We start from the raw sequence: 20,499 nt of genomic DNA on the forward strand, positions 1-20,499 counted from the left end.
TTCCGAATCTGCTCTAAACTAACTGGGGGCCTGTGGGCAAACCCTTTTTGGCATCTCCGGGCTTTGGTTTCCTCCTCTTGAACAGGCGGTCGCATCTTCCGCCAACCACCCCCAGTTCGGAGCTTCCCAGAACCATATTGTCACCCCACCCTTCATTAGGCTGTTTTACATATTCTAGAAAAAATTTTAATGTTTATTTTTGAGAGACCGAGAGAGACAGGGCACTAGCGAGGGAGGGGCCGAGAGAGAGAGAGGGAGACACAGATCTGAAGCAGGCTCCAGGCTCTGAGCTGTCAGCCCAGAGCCCGACGTGGGACTCAAACCCACGAACTGTGAGATCATGACCTGAGCCGAAGTTGTATACTTAACTGACTGAGCCACCCAGGGCCCCGTTTTTCATACTCTAGAGAGACGGGGGACACTCTCAGACCTTAGAAGAACCCTTCTCTGGAGCTGTTTGCAGGTCTAGAAAGGAGAGGTGGCCTGGGTCATGCTCCAGGATGACAAAAACCACATCATCCAGAGAGCTGAGGCTGTGGTGGTTACGCCTGCAAAAACACGACCCTGGGCACAGTGTGAACTGTCTATCCCCTCCGCGCCCGTAGTACCGTACTTTCTTTATCGAGCCTTCAACAGAATTGGAATGAAAACATTTTCCCTGCTCCTTGTTTTCCTGCCTGAACCTTACAAGGAAGCCACCCAATCTCCCAAGTATTTCTGGGATAAACACTTTGTGGAAATAGTTTATAGTTGGGTGGTATAGATACATATAAAAGTCATTTTAACCTCCCCAAAGCCATTTGCCATGATTCATTCTTTTTTTTTTTTTTTTTTTTTTTTTTTTGAGAGAGAGCAAGGCAGAGGGGGGAGAGAGAGAGACAGAGAGAGAGAATCTTAAGTAGGCTCCATGCTTCATGAGGAACTGGATTTGGGCCTTGATCCCACGACCCTGGGATCATGACCTGAGGTGAATTCCGGAGTCGGATGCTTCACCGACTGAGCCACCCAGACGCCCTGAAAGTGCAAAGATTTCATCAGTCTCTTTTTGGGGGCCATTGAAGTTGTTTACAATTTTCCTCTGACTGGTTTTGCCATCTGGGGGAGATGAATGAACGCATGCATGTAAATGGTGAAATCTGGGATCTCACTTTCCTGGAGCTGTACCAATTGGGCTTCTCCCTTCTGGGCCTGGGAAACGACTCATCCTTCCAGATGCAGCTCGATGTTACCTCCTTTGTGAAGCCCTTTCTGTGATGCCAGCTGAAGAGTTGGTTCTTGCTGACTGTGGGGTCCCGCAGCGCTCAGTTACATACTTGTAACATGACATTTGTAACAGACATTGTGATGGTCTGTTTCTCTTCTCCCCTCCCCTCTGTGTTCCCCAAACCTGGACCGTGCCTGGCTCAGAGTGGTCTGCACCTGTTCATGAAGTGAACATTCCACTCCGCGGAACTAAATATTGGCATCCTGTTGATTTCTCGGGAGACAGATACTTTGAGTGTGGTGCAAATACTGGCTGGATGAATTAAGCTGGTGCACTTAAGGAGAGCTGGAAGTTTCCCTCTGCTCCAGACCCTGGGTCAGGGGGTGCAAACTCGTATTTATGTGTAGTCAATGTTTGTTCAATGAATGAATACATGAATGAAAGAAAGGTGTGGTTCTGGACCCAAGGAGATAAAGCCCATAGGAGGCAACGCCCATTCTTGGTGAGCTCACCACGGGAATCGAGGCATCTGCCTTAGAAGGGTTCACCGGCTCCCCATGCCAACTTCACTTAGACTTGGGTTAGTTCAGGGGCTCCCGGCTGCCTCCCCACGGGCAGTCAGTAGCCGGTGGCGCCCGGCGGCAATGCTCTGACATTTTGCCTTGGGAAGAGTTTGCGCTCCAGGCGTCAAACTGTGAAGGGGGAGCATCTGCTTTAAATTGTTAAAGATGTATCTATCTTCCTCTGCGTCTGCAAGATCTAGCACGGCACTTGGCTCGTAACAGGTGTTTTCAAAAGGTTAAGTGCAAAACGTGAATATGAAGAAGGACAAGGGTGAGAATGACCACCCTTTGATTGTCTTTGAGATAACAGCCGTGGGGCAGGTCTGTGTCATTTTTCCATCCTGCAGATGAGGCGCTGAGTCCCAGCGGGCTCTCCTGAGTTGCCCAGGCCCACACTGCAGGTTGAAGCACGTGCTGGGAGTTGAACCAGCCGGGCCTGGCTCCAGAGCCTGCACTCCCCGCGCAGCGCCCAGGAGACTCCGCATCCTGCGCGGCCCTCCTGGGCCTCCGCAGGTATAGCAGGTAAGCCTCGGAGAGGGGGCCCTACATAGAAACCGCGTGTCCTGGTGCGTCTGTCCCCAGGAGCCGCCGCCAGCAGGTGACTCGCGCCTGGGCGCGCCGTCCGATAAGGTGTGTGGACGTGGCGTCTGGGAAGGGTCTGGCGCAGAACCTGATGCACAGAGGACGCTCGGTAACGGCCTTCGGCGTCCCCGCGGCTGTAGGAGGATACGTGGCGCAGGGGCCCTCGGGGAGCCGGACCTCAGCCCCGAGCCGCGGCTCCCGCGGGGAGACCCCCCCCGCCCGCTACCTGGGCAGGGGCGGGGCTCCGGCGGCACCCAGCCAATCGGCTCCCGGGAGGCCCGCCCCGCCCACCCGAGAGGGCGGCGCTTGCGCACTCGGCCTCCGCGGCTCTCCTCGCAGGGGGCGGGGCCGCCCTGCGGCGCTCGGCGCTGACGCCACGCCGACGCGCCCGACGTCGGGCACGTTGACGCCGGCGACGCGCAGCCGGGCCCGCTCCTCCTGCGCTCCGCCAGTGTCCGGCCGCGGGCCGGCCTTAGTGACTGGGGGCTGCGGGCCCGGGGCCGGCGGGCGCGGGCGCGGGCTGCCTTCGTCGGGCCCCGAGCTCGCCCGGAGCGAGCAGCCGCCCGCGACCGCCGCGGAGCCTCGCCCGCTCCCGCCGGCGAGCAAGGTAAGGGAGCGGGACACCGAGGCGGGCTCGGGGCGGAGCGGGGCCGAGGTCGCCCCGGGCGCCGGCCCCCTCCCCGCGGCGGCTGCTCGGCGCTCGCTGTCAGCCCCCCCCCTTTCCCCGGCCGGGACCCCCGGCGGACGCGCCCCGAGGGACGGGCTCCTGCGGCCGCGCGCCGCTCCCTCCCCTGACCGCGGCGCCCCGGTGGCCCCGGTCACTCGGTCACCCCGGCGCCGGGCGCGGGGCCCGAGGACCTGTGGCCGGGAGAAGCAGCGACCCGGGCTGCGCTCCGGCTGGCGGCGGCTGTCCGCCGCCCCGGGGTCCGGCGGCTCTGCGGCGCCCGGCGCGGCCGCGAGTGGGGCGGAGGTCGTTGTCGCCGTCCGGCGCGCAGCCCTGGGCATCGCCTTGTCCGGGGCGCAGCCTCGGGAGCCGGCCCCCCCGGCCCTCGTGCCGGCGTGCGGTTGGAGACCCTTCGGAGCGGCTCGTAGTTTCCCCTTTCACTTTTCCTTCCTTCCTGGCCGCCCGCGGCCCGAGCTACCTGCTTCATTTGTGGAAGTTTTCTTTCTCCTCCTCTCTCTCTCTCTTTTTTGTTTCTGGCTGTTAACTTACGTAAGTTAGGTTGACCGGCCGTTGCTCGTTTGCAGCCGTTGAAAAACACCTTTCCCGGCCCTTAAGGAATCCAGTTCCTTTTAGCGCTGCACCAGATCCAGCCCGAGAATTCGGGGAGCCGTCAGCCCTCCTCGGGAGCTGACTGCACACATTCCTGTAAGATGCCGGATGGATTTTGTACTTGTCAGGTTTACTGGCTGTATGCTCCTTCTGTGCTCTTCCTGAAAAATGATTGGGTGGCATGCGTTTTGACTTTTTCTCTCCCCCCACCGGGAAATCGGGGAAAAAAAAAAGTTTACAGAAGCACACTTGTTTTCAACAACTAGAAAGTACAGCTTTGCAAACAAAATGCCACAGCGTTTGTCCTCTAGGGGAGGGGTAGGCTTGGGTCTTTACCCCTAAACTGGATTATTGTCCGTGCAGTCGTGTTCATCTCGCGTGTTCTGGCACTTGGGCTTGGTGTTTTCCCGGCTTTTCGTCTGTTCAGAGCGTAACAGCCAGCTCTGAGAGTAATGAGGCCGCCAACCTTTCAGTCGCTAGCTACCGGTAGCCGTAAAGTTGCAGGTTTGTGGGAGCCTTTAGTTTGCACTTGATGACTGTAGCCTGGGTCTTTTATTTCAAGATGATGTGCGAGGTGATGCCGACCATCAGTGAGGCAGAAGGCCCGCCCGGAGGAAGCGGGACCCACGGGTCGGGCTCCCCTTCGCAGCCGGATGCAGATTCCCACTTTGAGCAGTTGATGGTGTCCATGCTGGAGGAGAGGGACCGTCTCCTGGACACGCTGCGAGAGACTCAGGAAACGCTGGCGTTGACCCAGGGGAAGTTGCATGAGGTCGGTCATGAAAGAGATTCCTTGCAGAGACAGCTCAACACTGCCCTTCCACAGGTACGGATGCTTTTCACCTGCACCCGCTCAGACTTTCTCCTTCTAAACGTTGTGTCCCAGTATCGGCTTTCGTGGTGTTAATATTTTGGGTGAGTGTCGTGCGTAACCATCTGTGAAGTGGTGGTCCTGGTTTTCGTAAGTCACATTTGGACAGAGTTGACCCCCCGGCGGGGAACAGAGTCCGCGGTGCTCTGAAGTCAGGCGCTTTACTCTGTGCGCCTCGTAACGCTTGTCCCTTTCCTCGGGAAGCAGGAGGAACCGCGGAGATGGGGGACGCCGCCCTAGAGATTTTGGGAAAGGGCCGTGAGGCAACCAAGCTGCGTGGTGCCTTCTCTTCTGTCATCTTAGGCCATTTCCTGCTGCACGTGTACTTCTCCCGGGTTTTGTCACAGATGTCCAATTTTCTAATGAAATTTAATGGACAGACTGGATTGATTTCCCAGGAAGGATATTTTCACAGGCCGTCTTTATACGAACACCCGCGTTTTATAAACCGAAGTTGTTATGGGGGCTGTGAGACTGAGATTAATTCCTTTGGAACTTTCCGTGTGGCTGATGGGAATCGTAAAGCTTGAGAGAACACTGAAGCTGTTGGTCTGAGTAGGTTACCCCGGGCCTGGCGTTTCGTGGCTTTTTCTGGCGGAGCTGAGCGAGGATGTAATGGTAGGTGAGGGCCGAAAGCGTCGCCCCGGCAGGCGGAAGGTGAGTGGCACCGAGCGTGCGGGAGGCACGGGGGCTGCTTGGGTGTTCACGCGCCACGTTGGCGTCCCTCGGCTTACCCAGGATCCCGCGTACACGCGTGTGCGGGTCTGCAGTGCGCAGGTAGTAAATGAATAATTGCTAGCCCGAGTGCGTTTCTTGGCTGTGGTCCGCTCTCCTGAAAGGTCGATAAGCCCAACGTTTGCATTTCCTTTTTAGCAGCAATAATCTGACGTTATTCCCGTAGCGCTCCTTTTCTGTTGGGGCAGAGAACCGTCACGGCTTTCTCACAGGAGCCTCACAAATCATCTGGAGTGTCCAGGCCAGGCTTTATTTCCGCGAGCTCAAGAGCGCAGGCCAAGTGAAGCTCTACCAGGATTTCGTTGTGCTTGTACGTTTTTCGTTTTTCGTTTTTCGTAGTTTTGTTTGTTTCTTTGTTTTGTAATTGTATTTGTTTCAGTGGAACTTGAGGTGGTGCACCAAGTGCATATGAAACGCTTCTGTGTTTGAGCAGCTAGATTTTTGAAAGACTGAGCACGCACCACATCACGACAGAATGGAAGGGACAGCAGTTTTGTGCAGTAGAGGTTGTCACACCGGGGGGGTGGTGACACAGTCGCTCAGTGATTTGTTTTCAGCCTGGGAGTGCTTCGCTGAGTGGAGAATGCAACGGTGGCTTCCCACCTCCCCTTCTTCCCCCCTCCCCACCACCCTGCCTCCCCACCTGAGGACCTCCCCACCACCCTGCCTCCCCACCTCCCCTGAGGACCGGAGACCAGCATTTCAGAAACACGGGAACCATTGAGTAAACTTGTCCCTCTCCTGATCCCCGTCTCACGTTTGGCAGCTGATAGTGTGGGCGGGTAGGTATGTAAGTGAAGTGAGCGCGCTTGTGCTGTGGGCGCGTTGTGTGCGCGAGTAATAATACTCTAAAAAATTGTAACCGTAACATCAAAAAATTCACTGAAATGTCCATTCACGATTGTGAACTTTTCACTCGGCGAACACATTCTTGGAACCACCACCTGGATGAAGAAATGGAACCTTACCGCGCTTCCCAGAATTCCCCTCCCGCCCACTCCCGGCGAACGTCCCCCAGAGCTAACCACGGTCTTGACTTTCACCAGTGATTGCTCTGGCATGTTCTTGGCTTCGCGACGAGCTAACCCTTCAGCGCTGTGCGCGCGCGGTGCGCCTGCTTGCCTCGTGTGGCTGTGCCGGTCCTCCCCTGCCGCCGAGGGCCCAGTGTGCGAGCACAGCACGGTTTATTCTTTCTCCTGCGGGTGCTCCGGTTCGTGCAGAGGCCGCCCCGCGGATCCGCGTACATCTCTGCAGGGTGTGCTCGGCGGAGCGGGGCGTGAGTGGTGGCACGTGGGTCTGTTCCCCGCCAGCAACGGTGCGCGGGCGCTCGGGGCCGGCCGATGCCTGCTGGTGCCGGTTCTCGTGTGTGAGCTGCGTGCTGGGGCCCGGGTGCCGGGAGGTGTGGTGCGAACGTGCTGCTCCCTCGGGACCCGCCCCCCCCCCGTGTGCTTCTGGGCCACTTGCGTGTTTCTTTTGTGACATAATTGCCTTTTGCCCATTTTATGATTGGGTTGTCTGTTTTGTTTTTTATTCATTCGAAGGAATTCTTTCTATGTATTTTGAACATCCGTGAATGGCCGATGTTTTCACATTCTTGTGTGTGTCTGCCTTCCATTCTCTCAGTGTTGCCTTTTGGTAACTTTCTTTTGTTTTTTCCAAGTAGTATAACCATTTTTATGTTTCTTGCCTTGTATGGCTAGGGCCCCCAGTACAGTGTTGAATGGAAGTGGTGAGAAGAGGTGTCCTTGTCTCCTTCCAGATATTGGAGAAAAGGCTTTCGGTATTTTTTTTTTATTAGCAAGGTGATTTTTTTAATTAATTAATTTTTAAAAATTTACATCCAAATTAGCGTATAGTGCAACCATGATTTCAGGAGTAGGTTCCTTAGTGCCCCTGACCCATTTAGCCCATCCCCCCTCCCACAACCCCTCCCATAACCCTCAGTTTGTTCTCCATATTTATGAGTCTCTTCTGTTTTGTCCCCTCCCTGTTTTTATATTATTTTTGCTTCCCTTCCCTTATGTTCATCTGTTTTGTCTCTTAAAGTCCTCATGTGAGTGAAGTCATATATTTGTCTTTCTCTGCCTAATTTCCTTTAGCGTAATACGGTCTAATTCCATCCATGTAGTTGCAAACGGCAAGACTTCATTCTTCTTGATTGCCGAGTAAGACTCCATTGTCTTGTGTCACATTGTCATGTGACTCCATTGTCACATCTTCTTTATCCATTCATCCATCGATGGACATTTGGGCTCTTTCCATACTTTGGGCGTTGTCGATAGTGCTGCTATAAACATGGGGGTACACATGCCCCTTCGAAACAGCACACCCGTATCTCTTGGATAAATACCTAGTAGTGCCATTGCTGGGTTGTAGGGTAGTTCTATTTTTAATTTTTTGAGGAACCTCCATACTGTTTTCCAGCGTGGCTGCATCAGTTTGCATTCCCACCAGCAGTGCAGAAGACATCTTCGCTTTCCACATCCTCACCAACATCTGTTGTTGCTTGAGTTGTTAACGTGAGCCATTCTGACAGGTGTCAGGTGGTATCTCATTGTGGTTTTGCTTTGTCTTTCCCTGATGATGAGTGATGTTGAGCATTTTTTCATGTGTCAGTTGGCCATCTGGATGTCTTCTTTGGAAAAGTGTCTGTTCATGTCTTTTGCCCATTTCTTCACTGGATTATTTGTTTTTTTGGGTGTTGGGTTTGATAAGTTCTTTATAGATTTTGGATACTAAGCCTGTATCTGATATGTCACCTGCAAATATCTTCTCCCATTCTGTCGGATGCCTTTTAGTTTTGTTGATTGTTTCCTTTGCTGTGTAGAAGCTTTTTATTTTGATGAGGTCCCAATAGTTCATTTTTGCTTTGGTTTCCAGCAAGGTGATCTTTAGTATTTATTCAAGTTTACTTATTTATTTATTTAGAGAGTGCATGGGGTAAGGGCAGAGAGAGAAGGGGAGAGAGAGAGAATCCCAAGCTGACTCCACACTGTCAGCACGGAGTCTGATGTCGGGCTCGAACTCACAAACTGTGAGATCATGACCTGAGCTGAAATCAAGAGTTGGACACTTAACTGACTGAGGCACCCAGGTGCCCCAAAGCTTTCAGTATTTTACCGCTACATATGACACCTGCCGTGGCTTTATTGGTGGATACTTTTACCAAAATATGAAAATTCTCCTCCATTTTTAGTTTCCTAAGGTTTTTTTTTTTTAATCATCAATTAAATTATATTAAATTTTCTTAAATGTGATTTCTCCATCTTTTGGGACAAGTGTTTTTTTTTTTTTTTTTTTTTATAATGTTGTGGTTTACCTTAAAAATGTTTTTGTCCTTCTAGAATAATCCCAAGAATATGTTTTCTCTTTTCACTGGATTTTATTTGTTAATATTTTGCTTAGGATTCTTGCATCTGTATTCATGAGAGAGGCGGGTCTTCAGTTGTACTTTCTGGTACCGGCCTTGCTGGGCTTTGGGGTTAAGGTTGTGCTGCTCTCATAAAACAAGGGAGGAAGCACACCTTGTGCTTTCCCAGAAGAAGTTTTTTGTGTTTACTTTTTGGAAGAATTGATAGGCAAAACCTGCTGGTGCTGTTGTGAGAAGGTTTTTAATTTCAGATTCATATTTTTTATTGTAGAAATATGATGTTTCTGATTTTATATTTCTTCTTGTGTCTGTTTAGATAAGGCATTTTGTTTTCTAGGAATTTGCTCAGACCACCCAGACTTTCCAAGTAATAAGTGGAAAGTAGTTTATAATATCCTTCCTATCTGCAGCATCTGTTGTGATACTTCCTTTTAAAAATTCTTGATATTGGTAATTGGTGCTTTGTCTCTTTTTCAGAGAACCAACTTGGGTGCCCTTTTGATTTCTGCTATTTAATATTTGTTTTCTATTGAGTTAATTTCTGGTCTGTTTTTTCTTCTGTCTACTTTGTATTTGTTTGCTGTTCTTCTAGCTCTTGAACTAAATATTTAATTTGATTTTTAGCCTTTTTTCTCTTCCAGTATATGTATTTTACTTGTTTGCTTGTTTGTTTATTCATTTTAGAATGAGAATGTGAGCAGGGGAGAGAGAGGCAGAGGGAGAGAGAGAGAATCTCAAACAGGCTCCTCGCTCAGTGTGGAGCCTGGCTCGGGGCTCGATCCCGTGGCCCTGAGATCATAACCCGAGCCGAAATCAAGAGTTGGTCACCAACCGATTGAGCCACCCAGGTGTCCCTACAATATATGTATTTTATTTATTTATTTATTTATTTATTTATTTATTTATAATTTTTTTTTTTCAACGTTTATTTATTTTTGGGACAGAGAGAGACAGAGCATGAATGGGGGAGGGGCAGAGAGAGAGGGAGACACAGAATCAGAAACAGGCTCCAGGCTCCGAGCCAACGGCCCAGAGCCTGACGCGGGGCTCGAACTCACAGACCGCGAGATCGTGACCTGGCTGAAGTCCGACGCTTAATCGACTGCGCCACCCAGGCGCCCCTATATGTATTTTAAAGCTGTAAGTTTCCCTTTAAGCACACCTTTATTGATCTCCCAAGTTTTGATAAGCCAGATTTTTATTGTCTTTTATGTGAAACTATTTTCTAACTTTCATTGTGGCATCTTTTTCTTAATTCATAACAATTTTTAGGAGCATATCGCATCTTGATGTTTAGGGGGATTTTCTCGTTCTCTTTGTGCTGATTTCTAGCTTAATTCCATGAAGGTATCTGTCTCAGTGTTTTTGGGTGGCTGTAACAAAATACCATAGGCTGGCTGCCTAATAAGCGACAGAAGCTTCTTTCCTATAGTTCAGGAGACTGGGAAGTTCTCAAGATCAAGGCGTCTGCAGATTCAGTGTCAGGTGAGAGCCAGCTTCCTGGTTCATCGACAGCCTGCTTCTCCCTGTCCTCATGTGGTGGCAGGGGTGACGATGCTCTCTCAGCCGCCCGTGACTGGTCACCACCAGAAGTCTCCCTGTCTTCATACCATCACTTTGGGGGTGATGAATTTTGGGAGGATATAAACTGTTAATCTAATGCAATCCCTAAATACGCCCTGCAGTATTTCAGTCCTTTGAGATGAGTTGACTTTCCTAATGGCCTAGCATATATTCATTTTCATTAACTGTTCCTTGGGCACGTGAAAATAATATGTATTGTGGGGAATGCAGTATTCTATATTTATAGGTTAAAGTTTGTTAATGACGTAATTCAGATTCTAGTAACCACTTTAAATCAAGTAAGGAATAGGCGAGAATGAGTTTAATAATATTACTAACACGCATATCCAAAATACCATTTCGGTGTATAGTCAGCGTGAGAAAAAGCTAATGAAATATTTTGCATTCTCTTTTATCGTATTGTCTTTAAAATATGGTGTGCATTTTATACTTTCCACACATCGCAGTTTGGAGGAGCCTCATTTCAAGTACTTAAAATAAAGCACGTGACCGCATATTGGACAGCCCCGTCCTCCTCCCTTGGTTTTTCTGTTGTTGTCGGTTCTGTCAGATACTGAGAGATGTATCTTCAAGTCTCCCATCGTGATTATGGATGTGGCTATTTTTCCTTTTCTATTATTGTCAATTTTTATGTATTTTGAGATTGCGCTATAGGTACATTCAAATTTAGAACTCTTGTTTTCTTGGTAGACGGAACTTTCGTCACGAAATGTTCTTCTTTGTCTCTAGTAGTGTTTTTTGCTTTAGAGGTTCCTTTATTGCCTGGTCCTATTTGCCACATCAGTTTTCTCTTCGGTAGGGTTTTGGGTATCTTTTACTTTCATCTGTCTGTGATCTTACATTTTAAGGTGGACCTTTGTGGACGGTGTATGCTTAGTTTTATTTTAATGAATTTGACAGTCTTTACCTTTTGCTCGGAGTGTTTGTTTAAATGTAATGACTGATACGTTGGTTTACATGTACCGTATTACTAGTTTCTTCTTTGTCCCACCTGTTCTGTGTTCTTTTTCTCTCTGGCCTTCTTTTATTTATTTATTTTTAGATTTTTTTTTTTTAAGTTTTTTAAATTTATTTTTGACAGAGTGCGAGCATGAGCTGGGGAGGGGCAGAGAGAGAGGGAGACACAGAATCCGAAGCAGGCTCCAGGCTCTGAGCTGTCAGCACAGAGCCCAGCGCGGGGCTCGAACTCACGTACTGTGGGATCGTGACTGGGCCGGAGTCGGACGCTCAACCAACTGAGCCACCCAGGTGCCCCTCTCTGGCCTTCTTTTAGAAGTATGACGTATTTTTTAATTGTATACTTCCCTGTTAGGTTATTGGGATATATGTATATTGCTAGATGCAGGTGCATTTTAAACTTATGCCTGATTCAGTATTTGCACTCCTTCCCTGACCCTGCTCTTTCCTTTGACACTTGAACTGCACTGAGCTCCCCTTCACCTTCTTTGTCGGGTAATATTTTTAAATTTTAGATTGGTTTTGGCGTTGCGCAGTTAATGCTTGTTACGATTTGTTCTCATAGTTACCCTTTCTGTTGTGAACTTCTGCATTCCTTGTTTTTTCATGTTTCTGTCAGAGACTTCTTTTCCTCAAAGAACTGCATTAATACTTCTTTTGGTTCGTGTCTTTGGTTGGTGAGTTGTCCTTTTTTTTTTTGTTTTTTCCCCCAAAACAATCTTTACTTTGCCTTCACTTTTGAAGGACGTTTCTGTTAGGTAAAGTCTTCCAGGTCGGTGGTTATTTTTGTTCAACATTTTATAGATGCTAATCCATCATCTGGCTTCCTTTCCTTTTCTTGAAAAGTCAGCTGCTAGTGTTGTTGTCCCATGGAAGGTGGTATCTTTTTCCTCTCATGACTTTTAACATCTTTTTCCCTCAGGCATTCTTTGTGGAGTCCCTGTATTGGTTCTTTTATCAGTTTTGGAAAAGTTTTGACTCTTATCTCTGTAGGGATCTAGTACTCCCCATTCTGTGTTTCCTCTACTTTGAGGGTTCTCATTGGACCTTTTTACCATGTCCTGTGTGTCCCTCGGGCTCCTCTATTTTCTTGACTTTTTCCTCTGACTGTTGTCTAGGTATATTTTTTTACTGACCTATCTTCCAGTTCACTGAGTCTCTCTTCACCCATGTCTAGTCTGATGTTAAGCCCACAGATTGAGTTCTTAATTTTAGCTACAATAATTTTCAGTTTTAGAATCTGTTTTGAAAATCTGAAAATTTCCCATTTGTCAAATATGTTTTTGAACAGTTGACATTGGCATCCAGTAATTCCAGTCTATGGGTCTCCTCCTGGTCTGTTTCTGTTCTTTTTTTCTTTTGGTCCTTATGTTATACCTTGTTTTTTTTTTTTTTTTAAGTTTGCTTATTTATTTTGAGAGAGAGGGAGAGAGTGCAGGGGAGGGGCAGAAAAAGAGGAAGAGAGAGAGACTCCCAAGCAGACTCCATGCTGTGAGCACAGAGCTCGACCCAGGGCTCAAACTTACAAACCTGAGTGGAAACCAAGTTCTGGATGCTTAACTGACTAGCCTGAGCTACCCTGTGCCTCTCTCTCTCTCTTTCTTTCTTTCTTTACTTTTTACTTGTTTTATTAAAATTTTTTTTTTTTTTTTTTGTTACTGTTTATTTACTTTTGAGAGAGAGAGCATGAGCAGGAGAGGGGCAGAGAGAGAGGGAGAAGCAGAATCCGAAGCAGGCTCCGGGCTCTGAGCCGTCAGCATAGAGCCTGATGCAGGGCTCGAACCCACGAACCGTGAGATCATGACCTGAGCCGAAGTTGGGTGCCTAACCGACCGAGCCACCCAGGCATCCCTTTTCTTTTCTTTTTTTTTTTGATTGCATGTGGGACATTATGGAGAAGTGTAGAGGCTCTTCGTGGAGCTGTATTCCTTCGGCATTTCATCCGACACACCCCGCGTGGGGAGGCTTCTGGGCCCAGTCAGGCGCGAGTGACCTGAGAGTGGGGCTCAGGCTTTGTAAGGTGCAGTGTGAGCTGCCTTCCCGCTGCCCCCCACCCCCATGGAACCCTCCAGGATCTCCATCTGGAGGCCCTGAGTGTTTCCCAGGGCCCCTCCTTCGTGGTAGGTCCCGAAGCCCGGTTATTTTCTCCCCAGCACCGTGAGATCACTGAAGGCTGAGCTTCTCAGGCCGTGCTTGCTGAGTGCCGGGGTCATTTTCTGTGCCTCCCTGTGGTGTCCAGAGCTCGGTTAGCCGCGACTTTCTGCCTGGCTTTCCGTTATGTTTCCTTTCCAGCTCATTGGTATATTGTCTCAAATCCCTGATGAAAATCAGAATCATCCAATGCCTTGAGGGAGAGAGAGAGGACTCTGAATGTTAGAGTTGGCTCAGTGGGCTTCCCTTTTGTTTGCGGTCTCAGTCCCTCCGGTCGTGGCCGCCTCAGTATCTCTTCGATGCCTTCAGACACGCTTAAAATCGTATTCGTCTTTTCTAGTCTGTGATGGGTTGGCTTACAGACTACTCGTGTGTAAGTGAAGGCGGGAAGACCTAGAAGGCACAGTAAACGTGTTGGTCATCCCCAGTTGGTACGGGAGAAAACGAAACCCACTAGTCCTGGCCTAGTACCCGTCGTTCTTCTAATCTGAATCTCCAGTTTGCCCACGCTCAGCCCGTGTCCGTGGAGTGCTGATGGTGTCAGCGGGCCAGCCCCCGGTGCCGCCGTCCTCCCCTGCCGGGCGCCCGCCCAGGGCAGGCTTCGTGGTGACGATCTGGCCATACAGGGCAGGCTGAGGAGGTGGATGGCTTAAGTGACACTTATTCTGTGACTTGGTCACAGTGTCTGACCAGTGTTGTTTGTTTTTTAATTTTTTTTAACGTTTGTTTTTGAGAGAGAGAGACAGAGTGTAAGCAGGGGAGGGGCAGGGAGTGGGAGACCCAGAATCTGAAGCAGGCTGGGGGCGGGATGCCCCTCAACTGCAGTGCAGCCCCCACCACCAGGGTTTCTGTGTTGCTGCACCTGAATCATCTGCACAGGCACAACCGCCCACCCTTGTTGAGCCCCTTGGTGACTCTGCACCGTCACAGGCTCCGGGCTCCCGCTTCTGTGCTCCTTGGAGACCGCGGTGGAGGCACACCTGGAAGAGGGAAGGAGTTAGGAGGCAGCGCTGCCTGCTGGCACACTGTGGTCCACGAGAGGCCTTTTCGGGAGAGATTGCTCAGGGGCTGAGGCTGAGAGAACACTCTCCCAGCACTGCGACTGCAGGGGCGGAGGCCGGGGTCAAGGACAAACCTGGCTTTGTTTTAAGCCATGGAAGGGGATCCAGGTGGGGCGCCAGGCAGCTGGTGGTGGGACAGAGCCTTGCCCCGCCAGGAGCCGGGTTTTCGGTTGAGGGCCCCGGGGCATTGTGGCCTCAGGGGGAGGGACTGGCATGATTTGGTTGGATTTTTTAAAAGCTGGTGCTGGTACTGGGTGGATAGTGGGTTGGGGGAGGAGACAAGAATGGATGCAGTGTAGACGCCATTGGGTGGAGTGGCTCCTTCTAACGTGTGAGTTGAGCTGTAAGATTCGTGCTTTAGGCAACAGGTACAAGCCCCTCACATCACCCATCACATAAAGCACAGGACAGTGTGCGTCTTGATATCCTATACAGAACTACGTAATGTTTAAAAGCAGCGTGTGTAATATTTACGTGTGTGGGTACAAGGCGTACACTAAAGTATTCACCTGTTCTGGAGTGCGTGGCGGGCACGGTACCAGGTGCTGAACACTATGTGCTGCAGTTACCTCGCCCAGAGACGTATGCGGTTTTACGGAGAGCAATAGAAGGGCATGGGAGTGTGTGGTTCGCTGGAATAGGGGGAACGTGTGCACAGTGCGGCTGCAGGATGGCCGTTTCGTCCCATGGGTCGGTGTGGGTCAGACTCGGGGAGGCGGTTTTCCTTGGGAGGTTCGGCTGCCCTGTGTTCTCCTTCATGCACCCCACTCTGTCTCCCGGACGCCTTTCCGAGCACCTCGTAGTGAAGCTCCATCTGGGCGGACTGTGGGCTCTTTGAGTTCCGCAGGGGCCACCACCCTCCTCCCCACACCTGTGCCTCCTCCTGGGAACGGAGCAGCTTGCCCTCTGGTCCGGTGGTCAGAAGCCAGGGAGACGGCTTTGCCTCCTACCTGCTCTTCCCTCTCCCTGCCGGTCCGTGGGTCCTGTGGCGTGGAGCTTGCCTGTCTCAGAGGCCATCTGTGAGGTCCCTGGAGATCTGTACCCTGTCTTCACTCGGGTGGACTCGGGGAGGGGCCGGGTCCTGCGGTCTTCCCTGCGCCGGCCCCACTCGCCTCGCAGCAGCTTGGCTGTGGGGCGGGGGGCGCCTCCCGCTGGGCAGAGATGCCGGCGTCCTGCCCCATCCGTGTACAATACGCCACGCTCTCTGAGAAGACGGCCTTTCTTCCTGAACCTGTGTCCTGCCTGCTGGCCCTTAGTGCTGAGTGTTGCTGAGCAACTCGGTAACTAGCTCGTTTGGGGACTCATGTTTGCCCTGTGTACAAGGACCCTCCAAACCGCTCCTGTTCTGCTCCTGGGTGGCTTCGTCGGTTAAGCGGCCAGCTTCGGGTCGGGTCATGATCTCACGGTCCGTGGGTTCAGGCCCCGTGTCGGGCTCTGTGCTGACAGCTCAGAGCCTGGAGCCTGCTTCGGATTCTGTGTCTCCCTCTGTCTCTGCCCCTCCCCTCTCGCCCTCTGTCTCTGTCTCTCTAAAAAATGAATGAACATTAAAAAAAAACAAAACTCGTATTCTGACGGGGCGGTGTTCCTGCTGGGGAAAGCGTTCTTATCCAGAGGGAGGAGGAGTGACCTTGCCGTTAGCAGTTTGCTGTACTTACGTGTCTTGTTGGTTAGGCAGTCATAGGGGTAACATGCTGGTTATAAACCGTATTGCCGTGTAAATGCCGCGTAACCCCGTCCCACGGGACTTTAACGCCTCTCACTTTGGCCCTCCAGCCTTACCTCGTCTCCCCCGTTTTGGGCATCGCCTCCGGAGGCTCGTGGTTTCCGGTGGCCCCGTTCTTGTGGTCGGAGGTGGGATCATTGGACTGCCAGATGACGCCAGGCCCCTCCGAGTCTCTCTGTGCACCCCCTCTGGAGCCTGTGACAGCCCTAGTCCCTGGGGCACTCCCCGTGGGCCGCGTTGTCCCTGGCGTCCTGCGCACACCCATTCTCGCGTGGGAGCTACAGAGGGGATCGTCCGGCCTCTGTCCTCCTCCGTGGACCGACAGGCCCTCTTCCGTGAAGAGCACTCCTGTCATTCTTCTCTCCTTGGAATTGCTGTGGACACTCGGATTTGTGTTTCTTCACTGTGCCACGGTCCGTTATCATCCCTATTCCTTAGGTACTCTGCTGTCCCCCTCAGAGTGGCTCCCGTGTCCTTTGGCCAGGGCCCCGTTAGTCTTTGAACGTTACCCTGTTTTCTGGCACGGGAATTTGTCCCAGGCTCACTTTGTGTTTTTCCTGCCTCAGATCTGAAATCCTTCCTCTGAGGAGCCTGGGTTCCTTTTAGTGTGGAAGTGATACTTGGAAATCCAGATGCGCTAGGCATGCTCATTGTCACTGCGGTTGGCATCATTGAGGTCCTTTCTGGAGACAGAGCCAGACGAAAATATTTGTAAGGAGAGAAACTTGGATTTCATGTCGGTGTTTCTTCTGTTCACCATAAACCTTAGTTTCCCCCTTGATTTATTTCATGTTGGTCTCCTGTCTCTTAAACAACTTTGACTTCTCGTGATGTCTGTATCGTTTCCTTGATACGCACAAAATAGTTTCAGCTCATGATACCATGTTGGTTTAGGCATCCTGTGCAGTGACGTTTTAGAATGTCTTTGCAGTTCTTCTGGGTTTTAGAAAAAATGGGTCCCAAGACTGTGCACTTAGAATAATGAGTTTTAAAGCAATGTGATTGGTAACATAACCGTACACAATTTGATATTAGGTTTATTTGTTCTGTGTATTCTTTTTTTTTTTTTTTGAGTTTACTTATTTATTTTGAGAGCCAGAGAGAGTGCAGGCACAGGGAAGGGGCACAGAGAGGGGGAGAGAGCCCCTGACGTGGGGCTCAGACCCAGGTACCATGGGCTCATGACCTGAGCCAAAATCAAGAGTCAGACGCTTAACCCACTGAACCACCCAGGTGCCCCTGTTTCTGATTATTCTTAATTTTAGGGTTTGAGTCTTTCTTTTGGGCTTCATTGTTTACATGGTTTAGCAGTCAGAACTGTAGAAAAAGGCAGTCTCAGTCTTGCTCCTCCTGTCCCCGAGCCACCTACCTCTTACCTCTTACCGGTAGGGCGGCCCCGAGTCCTGGTTTGCACGAGCTGGTCCTGGGTTTTGCCTGTTGCCCTGGAGCCATCAGTCATTGTGCCCTCTTCTCTTTCAGGAATGACGCGCAGCTAAAGCTTTGTTGGCACTTGCTGAGGCGCATTTAGAGATGTGGACAAAATGTTTCCACTTTGTAGGTTTTTTCCCTGCAGCTAGAAGCAGGCTCTTGGCTGATTTCTGCAGCCTGGGATTGTGGCTCACTTGGCAGGGAAGGCCCGCCCGTGGAGTTTTTACCCTTGGCTTTCAGGGTGTCATTCTTATTCTGAGGAAGAAATGTCATTTTGTTCTGAAAATCAATTTGGGGAAAAAAAAAAAAAAAAGAAAATCAACTTGGGAGTTTGAAACATGTCTTGCATTTCCAAGTTTTTCTGCTCTGCAAATGGGCTAATTATCCCTCCTGCCTATCTGGTTTGAGACTTTTGCCAACAGTAATACCAAAAATTGGTTTTGCACAATGGCATGCTGACGTTGAATCCTGTGTGTGAAAGTTAAAGTTCTCCTTGAGGCTCATCAGTGTTTCTGAGCCATCGGTCTCTCTCGAAGTCTGAAGATGCTGTTCGGAAGCTAGGGCACGCACTTCCCCCACCTGAAAATGATTTATGGGGAAACGTGGGTGACAGGTAGGGCCGCGGTGTCCTGTGGGCCCCGAAATAGAAAGGGAGCAGTGGCACGCAAGATGGTTTTGACTAGCCTGAATGTTGATTTCAGAGTCTGCTGTGATGGAAGGGCTCATCGGTGACATCCCGCGGATGGGAAGGGCTGGAGAAAGTCTGCAGAGTTTCCCTTGCTCCCTGCGGCCCCGCCCCCTCACCTGCACCCAGGGAGTCTCCCTGCAAACTGTGTCCTTGGGCAGAATCTTCCGCAAGCAGGTGCGTCCCTGTCCCCAGGCGGACAGATGCCCGGAAGCAGGTGTGCGGGCATCCGCCACCCCATCGCTTCTGCTTCGGCCTGGGTCTGCGGGTGGGTCCCACCTGCTCCCCGCACGCACTGCTCGGTCAGCGTGGGCCCACGGTCTGTCCCCGCGCAGTGAGCAGGACTCGCGCTGTCTCTCCCTGGTCGCCTCCTCCCCGAGCCTCCAGCGGCCTCGTCAGTACCCTTGTCAGTACCCTGGGGGCAGCAGCCTCGTTATCTAGCAGACATTCCTGAGCGGCTGCCCTTTGCTGCACTGCTCAAGGGCTGGGCCGGCGGGTGTCTGGGGATTGAGTGAGTCCATAGCCGGGACCGATGGCCTCCGGGCCTCCGTGTGGGATCACGTCCTCACTGTGAGACTATATACTGTGCACCTTGCTGTTCGCTGCCCTGTCTTCCAGAGGAAGGCCCGGGGGCATAGAGACGTCTGGGGGCCTCCCGTACTTTCCCTCCTGCTGGTCCTCGGGGCTCGGAGGTCAGCGCTGGGGCCCATGTGGAGTCCGCGTCCCCCGCACCCCTCCCTTCTGTCCTCCCCACAGACGGGGCCCGGGTGGGGGTGCTTCTGGCACGTTTCCCCCTTGCGGCCTGTCCACGCCCTTTAGCTGTCCGGCAGGAACCGTGAGCGGGTGAAGGGCAGGGAGGCAGGTGTCTAAAGGGAAAGGACAGGTGTTTTCTCCGCTGTCCCTGCGTGCGTGGTTCGTAGGGAACTGCTTTCTTGTGCCGTGTGGTCTGCAGCCCGTGCTCAGAGGGAGGTTCCTGCTGGGCCCGAGTGGCAGAGCGTGGGGACGGTGACCACAGTGCCTCCCTGAAGACCCCTCGAGAGCCCGTGTAATTGAGAAGCGGTAGCGAACGTGGGCAGTATTCCCGCAGTCACCGGTGAGCCACACAAGGAAGCTCGGTACGGTGGAAAGTGCTTTTCTGTAGGATTTCCAGAGGTAACCGTGAGCGCCGTGGGAACGGGCAAGCACCGTGGACACGTGCCGTGCCCAGTGACGGCGTCCTCCCCCAGCACGTCCGCAGTGCGGGGTATTCCCACTTGGAGCTGGTGTGCTTTGGACCCGCGCTGAGAAACGTGGTTGGGGCCCTCTGTTGTGACGATGTCGTGGGGAGAGCGAGCGTGCCGAGCCCAGGGGCCTGGTCCCAGACCTACCTGGGGGATCCGTGCGGAGGAGTGAGTCACCCTGGGGACTGGGAAGGTGGGAGCCCGGTCCTGCCGTGAAGGGCTCCGGTGAAGCTGTGTGTCCTGCCCGGGTGCGTGTTCCCTCCTGTGCGCAGCGCGGACCCTGACAGCGACTGGGGGCCTGGGGCTCTTCCTGGAGGGAGGGAAGGGGGCACGGAGGCTGGGTGGCCAGACAGATGACAGATGTCGCCAGCCGACTCACGACACTGACGGTTGTGTCTGTAAAGCCATCTGAAGACGGCAGGTAGGCATTTCCTCGTGCACACCCCGGCTGGGGTCGTCCGGGAAGCCTGCCGCGTCCGTCCGCCCTGTGCCCCACTTGCCCCTGGAAAGAAAGGAAGAAAGCGCTTGTCAAGTAAAGATCGAAATTGGTTGTCTGATGTTCTTCCTTCCCTCATCTCTTCTGTAATGCCACGGCCCTGTGTTATTTCTTCTCCCTTGAGAAGGCTGAACTGTCCATTCTCAAGTTCAGGGTGTCTGATCATCTGTACTGCATTTCGAGGAGAAGGTACAAGGAAGATTCACAAACAGCAATGTTGTCTTTGTGATAGGTGTGTGGTCACCTGTAGTGGTGAGGAAGGCCCGTGGAGGTAGGCGGTGGTTAGAACAGAGGGAGGGAGTTGGAAAGAATGTGCACTCCAAGGTGGCTTTCTTGTGCAAACTCTGGAAATACTTGTTGCCAGCAAGGCTTGACGATGAGTGAAGAGATTGCTTAAAGCGCATTACCGTCCATCGGCTCTGTGTGCTTTGCCCGCGCCCTTGAGTGGCCGGTGCCGCCCTCTCTGCCCCCCACCGTGTCGTCACCGTGAAAGGGTGAGGCGCTGCCCGGAGGTGAGGTGTTTTCCAGAGAACCTGTGAGCGTTAGCGAACTAGCCTGTTTATTAAGCAGCTTCCAGGTGGATCCGTCAGGCGGAG

At 51.7% G+C, this 20,499-nt stretch overlaps 1 protein-coding gene across 2 annotated transcripts in view; it reads left to right on the top strand.

The window, feature by feature from the left end:
- Window positions 1–2,766: 2,766 nt before the first annotated feature.
- PPFIA1 (PTPRF interacting protein alpha 1) overlaps window positions 2,767–20,499 on the top strand; it is a 91,173-nt gene continuing 73,440 nt past the window's right edge. For both annotated transcript variants that reach the window (XM_047877133.1, XM_047877132.1), the window contains exons 1-2: window positions 2,767–2,956; window positions 4,185–4,448. In XM_047877133.1, the coding sequence (XP_047733089.1) occupies window positions 4,185–4,448 (264 nt within the window). In that variant the 5' untranslated portion in view covers window positions 2,767–2,956. The remainder of the gene's footprint in view (window positions 2,957–4,184; window positions 4,449–20,499) is intronic.

This window comes from Prionailurus viverrinus, chromosome D1, assembly GCF_022837055.1.
Source record: "Prionailurus viverrinus isolate Anna chromosome D1, UM_Priviv_1.0, whole genome shotgun sequence".
In the NCBI taxonomy this organism is placed as follows: domain Eukaryota; kingdom Metazoa; phylum Chordata; class Mammalia; order Carnivora; family Felidae; genus Prionailurus; species Prionailurus viverrinus.